This window comes from Polypterus senegalus, chromosome 10 (genome assembly GCF_016835505.1).
Source record: "Polypterus senegalus isolate Bchr_013 chromosome 10, ASM1683550v1, whole genome shotgun sequence".
Lineage (NCBI taxonomy): Eukaryota > Metazoa > Chordata > Cladistia > Polypteriformes > Polypteridae > Polypterus > Polypterus senegalus.
Window position 1 is genome coordinate 13,896,181 of NC_053163.1, and position 20,340 is coordinate 13,916,520.

The following is a 20,340-nucleotide window of genomic DNA, read 5'->3' on the forward strand; positions in this document are numbered from 1 at the left end:
TCCTTGGTTATTCAGCTGTCCATCGGTGTTCCATTTTTATTATAAATTGTATTTAGTCTCTCTTTATTTACTAAACATTTTATATTTTGAATAGAAAACAGTTATCTTGTTCAGGTTTTAATTTAAAACCGCATTTTCATCAACAGGCTATAACCACTTTGGTACTCAGGATGCTTTGTATAATACAAAGTTTTAGAAATTCTGTTAATGCTTGGTAATAGCCTTCCATTTTACATCAGTTATGAACCCCTGAAAATAAGAACGGTTATAGTAGGTTATAGAAGCCTGTACACTACAGGGCCGATGATTAGGCTTATGCTGGACACGTTAGGCCAGTGTTTCCCAAACTCGGTCCTTGGGACCCCCTGTGGCTGCAGGTTTTTGTTCCAACTGATTCCTAATCAGTGACAACACCTGATAGCACTGAGCTCATTTAATTAGATGGTATTTTTTTTTCTTTTATTCGACATTCAGAAAAGCATAGCAGCATGATTTTTACATTTATAAGACATTTATAAATATTTCTGCTTTTGCTATAGATTTAAATGCTTAACTCTGTTTTGTTGATTTCATTATATTTTGCCCTTTCTGTGTGCAGTTTTTCCCCATTGTTGTATCTTAATAATGACAATTTAAAACGAGCAGAACAGACACACTGAATAATCAAAGGCTGCAAGTACTTTAGAGTCAGACCCACTGATTAGTAGATAATGGATTAATTAAACAATTAGAACACCTTGAAAAGTAGAATGAAAATCAAGATGAAAATACTGTTATTCCTTTATAACTGTTTGGTACATTTAAATTTTTTTCTTTTTAGCAAACTTACTTTTCTAATTTCTATATTGTTCCCTAAACACAGAACTTGGGAAATATCTGTTCCCTTAATTAGCCGAGGAGTTCAATTAAAAACAGAAGCTGGTTGGAACAAAAACCTGCAGCCACAGGGGGTCCCCAGGACCGAGTTTGGGAAATACTGCATTAGGCCAATCAGGATGGAATTTTTTTAGTGAATAGTTACATAATATTATATATGTTAGCACAAGGATTAAAATTTTACTAAAATTTTGTGGTTTATTTCTTTTAGTTAGTCCAGGTTACATAGGACAGCTATCATTGAAAACTGCTTTTCCCCTCTGTTTGTGTTTTAGTAGCATTCAGGGTGAAGGGGATGTAAGTTTAAACTGTGATTCCAAGAGTCAACAAGTGTCTGCAATCTTATTGAATACGACTCAAAGGACCAGGGTTTGTGCAGGGATCATAGTCAAGGGCCGAGTTAAGCTAGACATTATTATTCCAAAATGTAACATTGACTCGCCCATATCACAAATATAAGATAGGATTTGTAAACTTTAGTTTTTACTAAGTCACAGAGGAGATTAAAAAACACATTAAGACCGGATCAACAAGGGATCACCCCAAGCTCACAGCACACTACAACAGAACCTACGTGTTCGGAGGTATATTTTCAGCTAAACTGTCATCTGTTTACCAGTTCCATGGGGTTGCAAAGAGTTGGGGAAAACTTTATTTAACACCTGCTAGTATGAGGCTGATTAACATGAGCCGGTTATTGTTAGAATCTTATCTGGAACTAAAAGTCAGGTTTGTGTTCCTCCTGATTCAGGAAGAACGTTAAATATTGGAGTTTAGAATATGAACTAGACTGGTAGTCTTGATGGTAAGGACATTTATGCCAAATTAAATAAAGTTAATTATGAAGTAAATTAGATGAAAAAATGGAGTTATAAAGGAGTTATTACAATTTGAAAAACTGCTGTGATGTATAAAAAACATTGATAGGTGACAAAACCAGCACGAAAAGAAACCTTTTGAAATAAATAAGCTTTTTTGACATGCTTAGTCTGGAATAGTCTGAATATGTCTTAAAGAGTTCATTTTTTAATAAAACTTAAAAAGGCAAATTAAAAATATTAAATAGTAAACCCGAATAAAACACAGAAGTATCATTTAATGATATCAATTAGTGTTAAGTATTATCAAGCACCGGAATCTATTCATAAGGATTATTTAATTTAGTTATAAACAAAATGATTGGTTGCATTTTGCTTTGAAATTAACAATAGTTTGATATCGCTTTAAGAATTAGAATGCAAGACAAACCTATTGAATCCGCAATATCTGTTATTAAGTGTATAGGAGTATCTCGGATCTCTGTTTTATTTTAACCTTTTGACAGGGAAATATACCACCTATATTGAAAATGAACAGCGCCGACGTGCTAACTAAATAGATATAACCGAAGATATTTTAGAATATGGACCTGTGCACTAACCCCATGATTCTGACAAACTAAAGGGTCTTCACTTAATTGTCAAACTTCCTGCGGGTGCTATGGATCTCGTAATGGAGAGTGTAAAAGATTCTATAATCTTTACTCTGTAATGATCCATATGACGGAGATCTGGCGCCTGTGTCCACAGTGTTAACCAAACATAGGACATGATGTTCAAAATTCAACTAGGGTTTTTCAGAAGAGATAGGACAAGTGCAGCGTGTGCTCTGTATTCTCTTTTCTGTATTAACTATTCACAATGATCATACTCCTGAGACCTTAGTTTTTTTTTTTTTTATGCAGAAGTACATTTCACAGAACCGAATAAGAGACATCCATCAAAATGCTCTTGACACAAAGGAGGCCCAATCAGAAAGAGTCTTTGCCCCCAAGCGGCCTGGATTTGTTGGGCTATAAAAAACTTTTTCAACGACGTGTTTTTGAACAGTTAACAATCAAGAATATGTGTTAAGGTCTACATAAGAAAGAGTAATAAAGGGGAAAAGTGTCACCCTAGGACCCTACCATGACAAAACAAATCATAATTGGGCTTTTCTGTTTTTAACTTTTTAATTAAATAGTGACCTGTTTTCCAGTTATCACCTGTGTTAATAGAAATAATTTTAGTTTTTTTAATTAGACAGAAAATATCAATTTTGTGCTAGTGTAACAGTGAGTGCTTTTACATGCAAGTTCAACACTGGGATAAGGTGAGTAATCTGTCTAAGGTAGAAATTTGCTTTCTTAAAAATCTCCGTTTAAATGCACAAGTGTATTTACAGAGTTTTCCTTTGTCAAAAGGCTCCTATGTTATAGAAATGAGTTAAGGAAAAAATTAAAAATCATCACTGACCACAGCAAATCCTAAAACACACGTGGAATCTGTCTCTCTTGTGCAGTGTGGGATTACTTTTAAAAATAACTTAATTATATTACTCACACGTCTAAAATCACCCGGCCTTTGGGTTGCTACTATTCCGTATTAAAATAATTACTTTTCATTTAGCGAAATGAATGAAAACACCGTTGCCTTATGTCTATTAAGCATTTGCTTCGATATATGCTCCTGGATCCCGTTCATCATTGGAGGCTGTCTCCAACCGGTTGTAACAAATGAGAGTTTATACAGTTAAAATGTTTCGATATCCCAGACTTTTAAAAACATGCGGACCCCCGTGCAGAGATTCCCCTGCTACAGTAAGCCCAATTCGAAAGAGTACGAATTTCACAAATGGGACCCTTCTGTACGTAGTTCAGAATACCGACCTCTTACTACGCCAGAGCTGATACACAACCGGCCTGCGCTTTTAAACCATGCCTGAATATTCTCAGAGAAGAGGCTCTGTTTGAATTTTCAGACGCCGAGACAAAAACTACTTGATTGTAAAGCCCGTTTCGGTATGAAAAGCTAATATTGTTTGCTTCAGTCCTATGAATTTGTACAGTAATCGTCGTACACGCAGATAGATATAAATGCCACATCTTATATTATATGCACTCATGCACCTACACACGAGTGCGCGCACGTACGCACTTGAGAATAAACTTGGAAATAATTCATAGTAAGGATAAAATATAAGGGTTCATCCATCCGTTTTCTAAAAACATACTTGTTTGGCGCATATAATAATGAAAAATATGCCATACCGTGATCCTTGATGTTTCCGACGAGATTCGGTGTCCTCTTTCAGTATTAACGGCCTGCTGAGTAATGGACCGGTCTGAACACTTATATACCCAAAAAAGCGGTGTTTTTTGGAATGTGCCCCTGTGATCTGTAATAACAGATGTGCCCATCATTTTGCCCGGACATCCGTTGTCCGGTGTTTAAAAACAACACCTTTGGATGGGTGATGAAAAGTCCAGAATTTGTTTAATAGATTCCATTGTAACCCGTAGATTTGTTTAAACAGATGCACGCATCTCCGTAAGACCTTTTTCACCTTTCCCAAGGTTTGCTTAGCCATGAGGTTAAGGGTTATAAACGGCCTGAGCCGTCCTAACAGCTGAAGTGTGAATCGACACCGATTCCCCAACACACACTACCTTAGCTCCAGGCGGCCGGAGGTGGTGTTGGTGGGTGCGTTGTGGTGGTGTTGGGGGGTGCGTTGTGCTTTGGAAAGATCGGTTTTGACAAAGAGTATTTTAAAGTTCCTTTCTCTAGCCCAAGGTATACATTCTGATTAAGGCAATCAAACTTTTAGAAAAACTAAACGCCTTTCTTCATGATGGGTGGATTAAAATGGGTAGATCAAGGGATGGTTTTAGATCGATTTTAATACAAATTATAAATATATTAATTAATATAGCATTTAGCATTTAGACGTCTCCAACGTGATTTAAAAGGGAGCTGATGCATCATATTTAACTGTGTGTGTGTATGAGGGTCTTATATCGACCTAGTTATCTCGTGTTTTACACGTTATCATGAAAGCCTTTAAACATCCATCCATCTTGGGGGAAAAAGTAGCTGCGTGCTAAGCGCATGGGGATAGTAGAAGGGGGGGCTTACGCTCAGTTGTTGAAAAGCATGCGCGCGCCTGGACTGAATCAGCGCGGAGCTGTCAGGGGAGGAGGGATAATGGGTTTTGGCATCTGTGTTAAGACAATCGCGCGCTTCACGGCGTCAGTAGGGTCTGACTCAACCCGTGTCAGCGCTCCGCGCATATGGCCTGCACTGACGGCTCTAGCTGCGCTCCGGGCTCAGTGTGAACAGAGAGAAAGAGAGAGAGATCCTTTCTGTGTGCTTCGAACTGCGTGCCCTTGCCTGCACGTACGCGTAGAGCTTCGGCACTGGCCAGTTCGCGGGCACGCGCAGGGGGGCTGTCTGATCTGAGAGTCTCTGTGTAGACAGAGAGAGCCGGACAGCTTGTATTTCAGTGTGCTTTGAACTACAAGCACAAGCCTGCGGGGGCTGCTAAAAGCTGGACTGCTTGTCTTTCTGTGTGCGATGTTGAAGGCTTTTAAACTCAGAGCCTGTCTGTGAGTTGAATGTCGGTTGTTGTTCTGTGAAAGGATTTTCACAGAGATGGGAAGGAAAAGGCTGTTTTGGCTTAGATAAAATACAAGGGGGTTTACAAATGATATAGCAAGGATTAGATAGATAAATATTTTTAAAATAATTGTTACATAGATACAAGGATTCTTACCTAAAGCAATATTGGCAGGAACGGCGACAAGTTAGATCGGTCCGACCGGAGCATGTGTGTGTATGTCCTCGGAAGAAGGGGGGCCAGACATCATGTGCTGCTGTCTGGGTATGGATAGGAACATGCCTGAACTTGTCTTAGCAAGAGGGGGGCTGGGAAGTGGTTGGGGGGTGGTGATGGGTTCAAGGGTTGGCGGGGCCTAGGCAGCCCTTGGACATGTCTGGACTTGCCCTAGTGAGATGGGGCATGGCAGGTCGGTCAAGCCGGGGCGGGGTGGTGGGGGTTCAAGGAGGGTGGGGGCATCCATCAAATTGCCCTTGACAGTTTCCTGGGGAAAACAGATGGCAGGGCTAAAGGTCACCAAACAGGTGGTTGGGGGAGGGGACTTCCTGTCATCAATCAACAGGGGCCTGGATAAAGGTCATCAAAGGTCAACAAAACAGGAGGTGGGTGGGGGAGGGGACTTCCGGAAAGGTCATCAAAGGTCAACAAAAACAACCAGTGGTTGGGGGGTGGGACTTCCGGTCTTCAATAAAAAGGGGCGGGGTTTAATCTCATCAATCAAATTTGATTAAATTTTGACAGAAGGTGCCTGACAGTATACTACTCTTGCATATTGTAATTTGTCTAGTTAGCCAATAAAAGCTGTCATTTTGCTTCACTTGTCACTACATCTTTAATGACTAACACGGTACAACACCCTAGTACTTCTCCTGGTTGAAATAATCTGTCTCAGAACTTAAGAAATCGCTAAACTGATGTTGATGATGTTGAATGTACAGTGCTAATTGTATGGAATACAGACACCAAAATTAACAAAACATGCAATGACACTGCCAGCCAGCTTCCCCTGAATATGTTTGCTGCTAATCAAGTGGAAATCTCTACCACACTATTTGGTACGGTAAAAATATTAAAATGGATTGAAGGATAACACTGTCAGTGAAAACCCATGAAAGACTTCTAGCCATCGAAAATGAATGTCTTAGGCTGCTGCCTCTTAGTCGTCACCCAGTGATCTTGACAAGTATCATAAAGACAGAGGTTGGGGTTTATTTATTCATTTTATTTTATATGTTGTTACTGACTTAAATGGGCCCTTATCCTAAAGTACCATTCCGCTCACCCAACAGAAGACAGTTTTGAAATGTACTTACAATGCAGGTCTTTCGGAAAAAAGAGGCACAAACTCCTAGTATTCCACTTAAAATGCTCTGGGAAAAAAAAGAAAAACATACAGTAAATATGCATAAAATGCTTTTATTGTCATATGTGCAATTATTCATTGTATAAGCCAATTAACATTTACCACTAGCCAGAACCATGACTAGTAAATATAACAATGTAACAGATTAAAGCATGTGAAAAACTGTAACTGAGCCCTTGAGAAGATGAACTTCTAGATGAACAAGAGATGCATTTTATGAGGTTTCTGAACTCTTTTAGGACTGAAAAAAAGGGACAACACGTCGAAGTGCAACTGTAACATCTGTGGAGGACTGCTTATCCATTACCGAGTGAACCACAGAGTGCTGCGGAAACAAGTATGAGCCTATCAAGATCACACTATACACACCTGTCGCCAATGGGTGATGCAAGCAACATTATAAATGCAGGGAACGGTATAACTTGGCCACTGACTCTACCCTGACCCGCTTCAGTGTCAGTGTCAGATCCCGCTTCAAAAAATAACCCTGCTGTTCCTGTTTAAAGTTGAATGAAGTTGGTTTTGCTTACTGAGACTGAGCCTCGTGTTTTGGGGTGCAAGACACCGACTAACGTGTCACAATTTGAATACCTTCTGTGTCTTCAGTCATTTTCAACACTCGAGACTTCTCCTTTAATAATGTCTACGTGTCATGTACCGTGTGGCTAGTAGGTGGCACAGCAATACTGATGGCTCGACGTGCAGATCCTTTGGCTTTATACAGCAGTTGCACTCCCACCATACAGCACACCTTAAATCAGCTCCTGCTTAAGTCTATACAACACAACAATTCCCAATTACAGTTCAAGTTTGACTGAAGAGGGGGCATAACAGACTGAGAGACCATTTAGAACAGTCGTGTGAAAAAGTAAGTACACCCCAAGAAAACCGTTGTCTTTTTTTAACATATTTAAACAGCTCTTCATACAAACTGTGCTTACAAATAAAGGTGATATACCTGAATAAAAACACAAAAAAAATTTGACTTATTAATCTTTTATTTAGAAAAAATATAAATCAATGCAATGGTCCACTGGGGTAAAAGTAAATCCACTCTCTGTCTCAGAAGCTCGTTTTGGCTCCTTTAGAAGAAATTACTTCTTATAGGCAGTTTATGTAACTGGCCACCAGTCTTTGATAATGACTCTATAAAATTTTAATGGTACTTTCTTACCAGAACATTAGGAGGAATGAAGATGACGTACATCCGTTTATGTTGAAACTCACAACAAAGTAGGAACATTAAACTCAGAATTCCAAAAGCAATGTGAATAACCTGAAATGAAGAAAAATACTTTTGTACATATTAAGTGGATTATAGAATACTAGCCATCCCCCATGGCTCTGCCCACGTAGTAGTGAAACAGGACAGTGAGGAGCGCCCTGCCCAGCTTCCTACTCCTGATATCACTCTTCCGCCTCCCCTCAGCCCACAGCCTCTGTTTCAGATTAGCTTGAATATATCAGTCCTACAAGCAAAGTATGATTCTTAGCATGATGAGAGAAGTCACAAAATCAACTGAAATGTTCAAGCAAATTATAGAAAACAACCTGATCTAAATCCGATAAGTAGATCTCTCATTCGCTTGGTAAGCGGAGGTAAGATATGCCCCAAGGCTGGCGCATGAGTGAGGAAGACATCGCCCTCTCCCCTTGCCCCGCTGCATGTCTCTCAAATTCAAGCAAGTGAACTATGAACCATAGCACACGGAGATAAGTCACAAAATCAACCGAAATGTTCGAGCAACTAATAGAAAAAAAACCTGATGTCAATCCGTTAAGAAGTTCTTCCGTGAAAAGTGGACAGACATGCAGACAGACAGATAGACAGACCGTTGGATTTTATATAGAGATGTTTTCTTTTTTGTCAAAACTGTGCAATATCTATATTTTCTCCTCAATTAACATAGTTTAATAATAATGATTCTTAATATAGAACTTTTCTCGCTACTCAATGAGCTTTAGATAGTGAGTAGGGAGTCACTTCAACAATCACTAATGTATAGCATCCACCTTGATGATGCAATGACAGCCATCTTTGTGCCAGTGTGCTCACCACATATTTCCTATAATGGGTGACTGAGATAGGTAGCCAGTTAGAGACGGGGTAGATTAGGGATACAGAATGGCCAGGCTGTGGTGGGCAATTTAGGCAGGACATCGGAATACACATTACCCGCTGCAGCAGAAAAGCAAAAAAACATCTGTAAAGATCCAACCCACCCGGACCATAGCATTTTTACTCCTCTGCCCTCGGATGGGCGCTTCAGAGCACTGCATGCCCACAGTACCAGGCTAAAGAACAGCTTTTACCCCAGAACAGTCAGCCTATTAACTGCACAGCGATCACCGCCCCTTCCCATAACAGAAACCACCACTGATTGAACTGAAGGTCTGCAACAACCACACATAATCACAAACTTACACATGACTCATGTGGAACTCATGACCATTACATTGACTGTAATCTTCCAAGTGACTTCATTTATTTGAGACTTCATTTATTATTTATCTATTTATGCTTAAATGTTTACCATTACTTTTACTCTATGTATATTTGGAACTGTTAATAGTAACTGTGGTTCTCATCACTTAATGTTTGCTTAGTTTATTGTCTGCTCTAATGTACTTTTATCTAAGGGAACTGTAGGCTTGCTCCAGATGATATTTCATTGTTTAATACAGTGACAAAAAAGGTATCTTGCATCTTGCACAATGCTGTCCAGGGATCTTTATGACCAGAGAGAGTCAAGACCTCAATTTTACCTTTTTTTCGAAGGTTGGTGCCATTTTTACAACACAGTCTTCCCGTCACTGCACTGAGGCATTGGGATCCACACTTAGACCACAGGTTAAGCGCCCCCCACTGGTCTTTCTCAACACCTCTTCCAGTAGCAACACAGGCTTCTCTTTTTTATTTCTATATATATTAAATCCAGTGTCTGTCTGCCCTACAGATCTCTTTCTTTTCGTCCTCCACCTCTCACCGGTCAAGCTTTGTCCTTTTCCAGCCCTGACTTTGACCCACCTGGGTTCTTTTATGCTGGACCGGGAACACTTCTGGAGTCACCATAGCCCAATCCAGGAAGCACTTCCAGGTCTGACGGAACTTCTTATACAGAATATACATAATTGTCCACAAATGTAACATACAACATATAGATCCGTGAAAAACTATCGGCCCCCTTCCTGGTTTTCTACGTTTTTCCTTATTTGTAACATTTAGTCCTTTCTGATCTCTAAACAAATTTGGTATAATGCAAAACACAATTGAGTAAATGCAATAAACAATTTTAATTGATCATTTGATTTACTGAAGGAAACAAGTTCACCAACACCTACTGTACATTACCCATGTGAAAAAGTAATTTCTCCCTTAGTCACTCAGTTAACCAATGAAGCAGATGGGTTAGATTTAACCAGATATGTCCAAGATTGATTGCTGCCAGCCATCTCTATAAATATATATAAAATCCAACATCTGTCTGTCTGTCCTCTTTTCACGAGAGAACTACTTAACGGAATTAGATCTGTTTTTCTTTCTATAATTTTCCTGATCATTCCGGTTGATTTTGTGACCTCTCTTATCACGTTAAGTATCACAGTTTGCTTTGGTACAGATTTATTTGCACAAATCTGAGAAAGGCTCAGTGGGTCGAGGTTCCTCCTCACTCACACGTCAGCTTCGAAGAATATCTTACATCCTCTTAGCTACTGAAAAAGAGAACTACTTAACGGATTTAGATCACGTTTTTTTCTAGAATTTGCTTGAACATTCCGATTGGTTTTGCAACTTTCTCATCGTGCTAAGAATCATAGTTCACTTCCAGGAGCGATATATTCACGGTAATCCGAGACAGAGGCTACGGGCCAAGGAGAGGGGGAAGCGTAACGTCAGGAGTAGGAAGTTGGTCTACCTCTGCGTTTTGGAGTGTATCTTGCCTTCGCTTAGCTAGCGATATCTCTTTATTTATTAATTTTTAAAGTTTCTCCTGTTTCATTACTACGTGGGCAGAGCTGCGGGGGATGGCTAGTAGTTAATATTCACAAAACACATTTTTAGAGATTTTGCAAGATAAATGTACCCCTTTTAGTATTTTAGAATATTAAAGACCCGTTTTCAGTTTCCAACATTATTTTATTGTCTCCTATTTTTTTTTTGAGTTTCATGAAGAAGGATATGAAGGTGCAGCAAGAGAGGGGGTTCATTTCAGTGGCCTTAGACTTGCGTCACTGTTTCTTGCAGATGACGTGGTCCTGTTGGCTTCATTGTGCTGTGAATTTTAGCACTCATTGGAACGGTTGGCGATCAAGTGTGAAGTGACAGGGATGAGGATCAGCACCTTCAAATCTGATGCCATAGTCTTAAGTACGAAAAACGTGGACTGTCTTCTCTGAGTGGGACGTGACTTACGACCTCAAGTGCAGGAGTTTAAGTGCCTCGGGTCTTATTCACAAGTGAGGGGAAAAGGGATGTTGAGGTTGAAAGATGGTTTGGGGCAGTGAGAGCAGTTATGCAATCACGTTACCGATCCGAAGTGGTGAAGAAGGAGCTGAGTCAGAAGGTGAAGCTCTCGATTTACCAGTCGATCTACGCCCCTACCCTTTGGGTAATGACCAAAAGGACAAGATCGTGAGTAAAAGTGATCGAAATGAGCTTTCTTCGCAGGGTGGCTGGCCTCTCCATAGGGTGAGAATTACAGACATCCGGGAGAGGCTCGAAGTAGAGTTGCTGACTCTCTACATTAAGAGGAGCCGATAGAGGTGTTTAGGGCACCTAATACAGATGGCTCCCAGTGGAGTTTTTATGGGCACGATTAGTTGGAAGAACACCCCATAGAAGAATTATTTCTCCCAGATGTCCTGGGAATGCCTTGGGATCCCAAAATATGAACTGACAAGTGCGGTTTGGGAAAGGGACATATGGGCCTCACTGCTAAGACTGTTAACCCAGCGACCTGGCATCGGGTAAGGGTGGAAAATAAATGAATATATCAACATAATTTTACATGCATTACTTCCATTTCCACTTATACTTGTACTGAATATGTCTATGAAATACAAAAAACATCCATCCATTATCCAACCTGCTATATCCTAACTACAGGGTCACGGGGGTCTGCTGGAGTCAATCCCAGCCAACACAGGGCACCAGGCAGGAAACAAACCCCAGGCAGGGCACCAGCCCACCGCAGGGCACGCACACACACACTAGGGACAAGGGACAATTTAGGATCGCCAATGCACCTAACCTGCATGTCTTTGGACTGTGGGAGGAAACCGGAGTACCCGGAGGAAACCCACGCAGAAAGAACATGCAAACTCCACGCAGGGAGGACCCGGGAGGTCTCCTAACTGCATGCGCCACCTACAAAAAACATCCATCCATCCATTTTCTACACCCGCTGAATCCGGGAGGGGTCTGCTGGAGCCAATCCCAGCCAACACAGGGCACAAGGCAGGAACCAATCCTGGTGCCAACCCACCGCAGGACACACACAAACACACCCACACACCAAGCACACACTAGGGCCAATTTAGAATCACCAATCCACCTAACCTGCATGTCTTTGGATTGTGCAGCAGCCCGCCCACGCAGACACAGGGAGAACATGCAAACCCACGCAGGGAGGACCCGTGCGAACCGGGTTTCCTAACTGCGAGGCAGCAGCGCTACCACTGCGCCAACGTGCCGCCCACAAAACAAAAAAAAAAAAATTTATAAGAAAAATCTAAGCAAAGCACACAGCAGTCTTAATGATTTTCAACTTGCACTTGTTGATTTCTATCAAAAGGGACACACCATCAATGGCAAAGCATGTTGTACTCACCTCCACTGGAATGAGATTTAGAGTTACAAAAGTAGACCATACATTGTGTTCGTAAGAATGGCTTCTGAATGCTTTGAAATCACTTTCAATTTTTTAACCTGTGTCTTCTGACTCACCAGTATGCGAAAAACCCCTGATATGATATACCATTTGATGCGTCTTAATGTCTTCTTAAGCAAGATGTTGAGTTTTTGGGGGTTCCTCCCTATTTTTGGCCCTCTAGACCTGCCAAACCTCATTTTTGCTCTATAACTGATGATATATCAATATTTTATTTCAATGATAAGTTTTTTTAATGTTTTCATTTATCGACGTGGGATAACATCAGGGATCAGCTCTGAACCCTTTCTTATTTGCAATGGTGATGGACAGGTTGACAGACAAGTGTAGACAGGAGTCCCCGTGGACTATGATGTTTGCTGATGACATTGTCATCTGTAGTGAGAGTATGGAGCAGGTTGAGGAGACCCTGGAGAGATGGAGATATGCTCTAGAATGCAGAGGAATGAAGGTCAGTAGGACCACCAAGACAGAATACATGAATGAGAGGGAGGTCAGTGGAGTGATGAGGATGCAGGGAGTAAAGCTGATGAAGGTGGATGAGTTTAAATACTTAGGATCAACAGTACAGAGTAACAAGAATTGTGGAAGAGAGGAGAAAAAGAGAGTGCAAGTAGGGTGAAATGGGTGGAGAACAGTGTCAGGAGTGTTTTGTGACAGACGGATATCAGCAAGAGTGAAAGGGAAGGTCTACAGGATGGTAGTGAGACCAGCTATGTTATATGGGTTGGAGACTGTGGCACTGACCAGAAAGCAGGTGGCAGAGTTAAAGTCGCTAAGCTTTGCATTGGGTGTGACGAGGATGGACAGAATCAGAAATGAGAACATTAGAGGGTCAGTTCAAGTTGGACGGTTGGGAGACAAAGTTAGAGAGGCGAAATTGCGTTGGTTTGGACATGTGCAGATGAGAGATGATGGGGATATTGGGAGAAGGATGCTAAGTATAGAGCTGCCAGGAAAGAGATAAAGAGGAAGGCCTAAGAGAAGGACTATGGATGTGGTGAGAGAGGACATGCAGGTGATGGGTGTGACAGAACAAGATGGAGAGGACAGGAAGATATGGAATAAGATGATCTGCAGTGGCAACCCCTAATTGGAGCAGCCGATAGAAGAAGAATAAGTTTTCATGCATTAAAAAATGTTTACAGCTTTGAAAATCTTCTCAAGAAGATTAACCCCAATGAGTACCGTTGGCTCATATGTGAGGATCTGAATATTCTGAGTATCTTTTTGGGTGAGCAGTCAGAAGGTATGGCCAGCTAGGAATAAAAAAAAGGCCACGGCTTGGTTCCAAACAGAGACCGCAGTTGGTCAATCCAGATAAAGTGCTGCTACCACGGCTTCACATTAGGCTTGGTTTAATGAAGCAGTTTAATAAAGTCCTACTTGAAAATAGGAGTCTGTTTTATGTATTTGAGCTGAAAGTATTTTGGTTCTTCTGAACCCGAATTCAAAGAGTATTTTTGTCAGACCTAATATTAGAAAACTGATTTCTGATGTAGAATTTGATGGTGTGATGAACGACTTGGAATGAGAGGCATAAGTATTATTCAAAGAAGTCGTGTTAGGTAACAGTAAAAGGTCCAAATTGTAAAGAAATTGTGAAAATTGTTTTACTTAAGTTTGAGACTCGGGTTGCAGCTTAGTAGTTCACTTGTTGGGTCTGCATTTGGATTTTTCCCCTGAAAATGTTGGTGTTGTGAATTAAGGTCAGGGTGAAAAATTGCACCAGGATATCAAGGACATGGAAAGAAGATGTAAAAATCTGTAAAAATGGATCTATTTGTATGGAATGATTACAATAAAATCAATAAAATAAAATAAAAAAAATTTCTGTTTGTTTGCGCCAAAGCAATCTTTACTATCCTTTTTTTGAGACTTTCGAATTTTCGTACTTCCATTATCTCTAACCTGCTCTGCATGTTTATTGCTCCAATGTTTCTGAATTCTTTACGACGTTCTGCTTTGTCATCTACTCTGTGTCTTTTATTTTCGGCCCCAGGCGTATTTAAATCTCTTGGCACAAGGTCTCATCTCGTGGAGACGTGTAAGTGTCTCTCTAAGAAAGTCACGTCTCGTCTATCTTCCCAAGATTTTTTTATTATAATAGAGAGATGGGGTCTCTTGAACTCTTACGTGATCCCCTAATTACATGTCTACCAGCAGTGCCTGTAAGAGGTACACGGGATGAGGACACTGCAGCCCAAACCGGCAGGATCAGCAGACCACATTGTAGTGGATACAGCTAATGTAGGAAGGGGGGAGACTTACCCCCAAAATGCGTGGCCTTCCTTCCTGAAACAGATGATAGCGATCTTTATGATAAATAGTAAAAGTCATAGGCAAGTCTTCCTTTGTAAGCTCAGAATTTGACAGCAGGACTGTAATTATGTGTTCAGCTTTATTCTTGGCTTGCTTCATTGTTTGAATATCGAAAGTGCTGTGGAAATAAAAAAAATAAATAAAAGTTATTTCCATGTAAATATACCATATCACTGTATAACTATAATACGCACAATGCAAAAAAAGAGAAATCGCTGAAAATTAATTGTCTTCATTGACACAATCAGCAGATATTACTCGTGTTCTAGATGGTGAAATTCTATTTTTAAGCTACTTAATATTAAAGAACGAAGTGCTGCTCATTTGTTACAGTTTTAATTTACGAAAACCTTCTACCTTTAAAAACAAAATAATTAGTATGCTATACACCAGTCAAGTCTTCTTACCGCCTCCAGGAAACCACCCAGCTGCTCACTTCAGAGATGTGTTCTAATTTTTTATATCTGCAAGTGGGCAAGGCAAGGGGTGGAACGTGGAACTACAGCATAGAAAGAAAGAGAGCATTAGCTGTGGAGTAAGAAAACTCCTCCTATAGTTTGAGTGCTTTCACTGAAAGTGGTCGATTTGTTTTAGGCCTCTGACCAACACTATGGTGTGAGCAGTGAGGCACAAGGAACTGGAAGTCTCATCAGGTTCACTTTCACCAATGAAGTCCAAGGGGAATACGACCTGAACTGGTCAACTTAATCAGGGAACTGCAACACAAAAGGCACACTTCAGTTTTCTTTGTGTTCCATAATGCCTCAAAGGTTACCAAAATCTAAGAGACAGGGCTATTGTCATGTTGCAGGCAGGCGTGTTATAATTCAAATGCATGGAGCAACTCAGAGATGACTGAGAAATACTCGATCAGTCAGCCAGTTCACGATGAAAAGCTCCTGTGGCTAAAATCTCAAGGGTGGACAGAACTTGCAAAGTGAACAGGTAGAGCACAATTCCTCAGAGGGTGTCTTTGTAAAGCAGGTCCCAGTTCAGTACACAGCACCATGAAGACAGCTCTTGGAAAACTTATAAGTCAGTCACCATCATGGGACAAGAAATCAGTATGATCTCTAAATGAGCACTCTCTTGTAATTGCTCTATTTGTGATGTCTTCTAACAATGCTACAACAGCCATGATAGCTGGAATAGTTTGGCCAGTCCGTGCACCATTATATCGTTACTGATTGATTACAATTAAATGCCTTAAATTTGTAAACAATATGCAATTCATTTCAGTGTATTTGATAAAGCCCGTGTCATGGATGTGAATCTACCACACAGAAACAGTAGCACGGCTTTGATGCTGGGTGCCGGCCATTTACAAAGCCAATCAGAAACGTGCATACACATGGTCTGAGGCTGCTGTGAAAATGTGCATAGCGTTACGCCAAGTTTAGTTTTTATACATCTTGACGTGAGCATGGAATCGGGTGTATGCAACATTTTTGTGCATATGCACTGTTTATACATGAGGCCCCTGGTGTGTAGAAATGCACCAAAGTGTGGTGGGCTGCAAACACTGGAGCAGTTTGACTGAATAAAATTGGTGGATTTCATGGAATTAAACACTGGGGCTAACATAAGGTAATGGAGTGCTCGGCGGCCGAAACACTGGACATGTAAAGTGAGCACTTTCCTTAGCCAGTATACTGGAAGGTGGACAGTTATATATAAGGGGTTACGAGTTGCTGTCTTGTCTTTTTTTTTAAGCTGTCTTGAATAAATGGGCCACTTGCTCAACTGCAGTAAACTTTGATCACCATTTCCTTCTTCCTTCCTTTTAGCAATCTCTCTCTCTCTCTATATATATATATATATATATATATATATATATATATATATATATATATATATATATATATATATATATATATATATATATATATATATATATATATATATATATATATATATATAGTGCAGTAGTGCACCCTCGAACCCTCAGGTACAACTCCGAGACCAGGTTACAGTCCAAGACTCTTTATTATTTTTTCCCACAGTGCACCAAGCACCTTCCACACTACTCATAAACTCTTTAAACCAAACACAATGACCTCTCCTCCCAGACACTTTGCTCCTCTCCCACCTAGCACAGCTCAGTGTCTGGACTGAGGCACCGTCCTTTTATAGCCCCTGACCCGAAGGTGTTCCTGTCCCAGCAGTCCACAGTTCCCTATTCCTTCCGGGTCAGGGCAATCAGTCTTTTACTTCACCCCGGGAGCACGCCATTCCTTCCCGTCACGTGACTGTGACGTACTCCCGGGTCATAGGGCACAACAGATCCCACAAGTCCTCCCACAGCGACTCCTGGTGGTCCCCAAGGTATCCAGCAGGGCTGTGTATAAACACTACAAAGTCCATAAGGCCCTGCTGGACCTCGGGCACGATCCTGGTGTCGGAGAGCTCCTCCTGTCGGCCTGGGGTGCGGACGGCCTGGGAAGCCGGCAGCCTTCCACAGTTCCCCTTAGCGGCGACTTCTGGGCGGAGCGTCCGGCCCGAGGGACGTCCTCCTCCAGGAGGGCGCGCCATCCGGGCCTTGAGAGCGTTGCCCCTGTCCTCGAGCGAACCTTGGGGGGACGGTGTACCTCCTGTCTCCCAGGGGACAATGGCGCCTCACGTGGCCCGGTTGCCGGCAATTATAGCACCGGGAAGCCCTCCTGGTTGCTTCCCTCTGCGGGACCAAAAACATCTCGGGAACTCCGTCAGCGCCGTCTCCGCCCCTTCACCTGCCAGGGAAGTCATCACGGCCGCCTGGCGGCCCTTAAGCCTATTCTCCATTATGTCGGGGGACCCACCTTTCCTTTTGGGGATCTCCCGCTTGATCTGGGGCTTGCGCTCAGCCTGAGGCTCTCCATGGAAAGAGGAGAGCCTCTTTACTGTCTGCACACCCGTTTCCTTCCGCTTACTAGGAGCCGGCGTCATTAGCACCGTCTCGCTCGAAGAACAGCACCAGTCAGCTGCACGGCATGAGCGGCGCTTCCCCCGGCACTCCCATCACCGGCGTTACCCGCATTTATGACCGGTCGGGTCCTCGAGAGCTGTACTGCTCCGGAAAGCCACGCCACGCGCATGCCCCGGGCTGTTTGCTCCAGTCCCCGACCATTCGGTCATCATGCCCCAGTCTCTTGTCGGGCACACAGTGCTTTGACACGCGCTACTCAATCTCAGCGGTGCCCGATCGCACTGTGTCCCCTTACTCTCTACGACACGGGAGGGACTCACCTGTACTCCCGCATCGATCCTCTCCGGAGCTTCCCGGCGCAGCCGCTGCACGAACTCCCTCAGTGCTTTCAACGGAGCTGCCGCCATCGCTCCCAATTCCAGTACACGTTCCTTTAGTTCAGCATATTCCTGTAAGAAACTGTTTAGGGGCGCGAGGTATTCCTCGAGCCCCTGTAAATCCAAACAGTTAATGTTTACGGCCGGAGTTGTTAGCGCTTCCGCATTTTGCTTACCCTCCGGCCGGGAACCAATGAGCACGTCCCCTCCCGGCACGTGTTTCGCTGGGTCGCGCAGAGGCTCCTGGGAGTTGGAGTCCTCAGAGGGGCGGCTGGCTACTACAAGCCGGCTGCGATCTGCCTTTTCCTTTACGCGGCAGACTCGTCAGCCACAACCCGTCCCTCTTTGTCGGTGGATTCTTGTTTCGGCGGCGCTTCGCCCGCCTTCCCCTCCCTTTCCAGGAGGCTCGGACCCGTTAGGGAACGACCGGCCTCGTCGGAGGACTCCGGGTTCCCTCCACCGTCCCGACATCCACCGCGGGTGACCAGTCTGTCGTTGACTGGAGCTGTCGGTAGCCGGGCGTTTTACCTCCAGCTGCCTTCGTAGCGGATGGCGACACCCCCGGACTATCTAGGGGGTCCGAAGCGCTCGACAGCCATCCGTGTCCCGAGTTCTTCGCTACCCGGGCTCGTTCGGCCCGGATTAGCGCTTTGTCTTCCTCGCTCCCGGTCAGGAGGGTCCAGGACATCTCGGCGTCCGTCATGCCCTGCAGGCGGCTGGGACTGACCTTCTTTTTCGCAGTTTTCTTTCCCATGGCCCTATAGAGCGGGATAGCACGCACTGTTGCCGCTTTCTTGGTAGCGGGTGGTGTTGTGCACCTCCGTGAACACGGGGAATCGACCGAGGGTTGTCTGCCCACACAAAATTTGTTTTTTATGCAGGTCCTCTGCCAACAGACGGCCAGAGAATCCTGCCGACTACGCCAGTGTGGCAGTAGGGGGCAGTAGTGCACCCTCGAACCCTCAGGTACAACTTCGGAGACCAGGTTACAGTCCAAGACTCTTTATTATTTTTTCTCACAGTGCACCAAGCACCTTCCACACTACTCATAAACTCTTTAAACCAAACACAATGACCTCTCCTCCTCGCCCAGACACTTTGCTCCTCTCCCACCCAGCACAGCTCAGTGTCTGGACTGAGGCACCGTCCTTTTATAGCCCCTGACCCGGAGGTGTTCCTGTCCCAGCAGTCCACAGTTCCCTATTCCTTCCGGGTCAGGGCAATCAGTCTTTTACTTCACCCCGGGAGCACGCCATTCCTTCCCGTCATGTGACTGTGACGTACTCCCGGGTCATAGGGCACAACAGATCCCACAAGTCCTCCCACAGCGACTCCTGGTGGTCCCCAAGGTATCCAGCAGGGCTGTGTATAAACACTACAAAGTCCATAAGGCCCTGCTGGACCTCGGGGCACGATCCTGGTGTCGGGAGAGCTCCTCCTGTCGGCCTGGGGGTGCGGACCGGCCTGGGAAGCCGGCAGCCTTCCACAATATATATATATATATGTGTATGTATATGTATTGTGCTGGCCCGGACATCATTATTCACCCAACACACGTTTATTGACAGAATATTTACAAGTTCAATTAGTCAGTGCACTTCCCAGTGCCTCCAGCACCGTTCCCCCAATGTCCAGGGCACACAGTCAAATTGCCTTTCTGGCCGCCTCCAGTCCTCCCTCCAGCTCTGTCTCTCTTCCACCCGACTTCCGCTACTGACTGAAGGGAGGCGCACCCTTAAATAGGAACCCGGATGGGCTCCAGCTGCTTCCGCAGTCCTCCGCGAACCGCCCAAGTGTGGCGGAAGTGCCGGCTGCGCACCCGGAAGCCCTCCGGGTGTCCCCTGTGTTCTTCCCCCCCAGCACTTCCTGGTGTGGCGGAAGTGCTGGGGTCCAGGGTTGTTCAGGCACCGGGGCGCCGCCTGGCGGTGGTCACGGGTCCCTACAGGGCTGGGCTTCCAAGCCCTTTACCCGTGTCCTCCAACATAACTAGGGCGGTCGCCCCCTCGCAGTCTGGAGGAGGTACAAGCCCTCCTCCGGTCCTCCTGGGCGTCCCGGCTGGGCTCCAACCCCGGCCGGATGCCACAATATATATATATCTTTGTATATAATACGCTGGGTGGCACAGTGGCGCAGTGGTAGTACTGCTGCCTCGCAGTAAGGATACCTTGGTTTGCTTACCGGGTCCTCCCTGCG

General features: G+C 43.7%; 1 protein-coding gene across 1 annotated transcript in view; it reads right to left on the minus strand.

Annotated features, from left to right (window-relative positions):
- Positions 1 to 15,319, minus strand: part of LOC120536779 — a 34,067-nt gene extending 18,748 nt beyond the window's left edge. The window contains exons 1-4 of the mRNA XM_039765264.1: positions 15,273 to 15,319; positions 14,815 to 14,983; positions 7,827 to 7,928; positions 6,603 to 6,659 (exon numbers count right to left, since the gene is read on the minus strand). Of these exons, the coding sequence (XP_039621198.1) occupies positions 6,603 to 6,659; positions 7,827 to 7,928; positions 14,815 to 14,964 (309 nt within the window). The 5' untranslated portion in view covers positions 14,965 to 14,983; positions 15,273 to 15,319. The remainder of the gene's footprint in view (positions 1 to 6,602; positions 6,660 to 7,826; positions 7,929 to 14,814; positions 14,984 to 15,272) is intronic.
- Between the last annotated feature and the right edge of the window lie 5,021 nt (positions 15,320 to 20,340).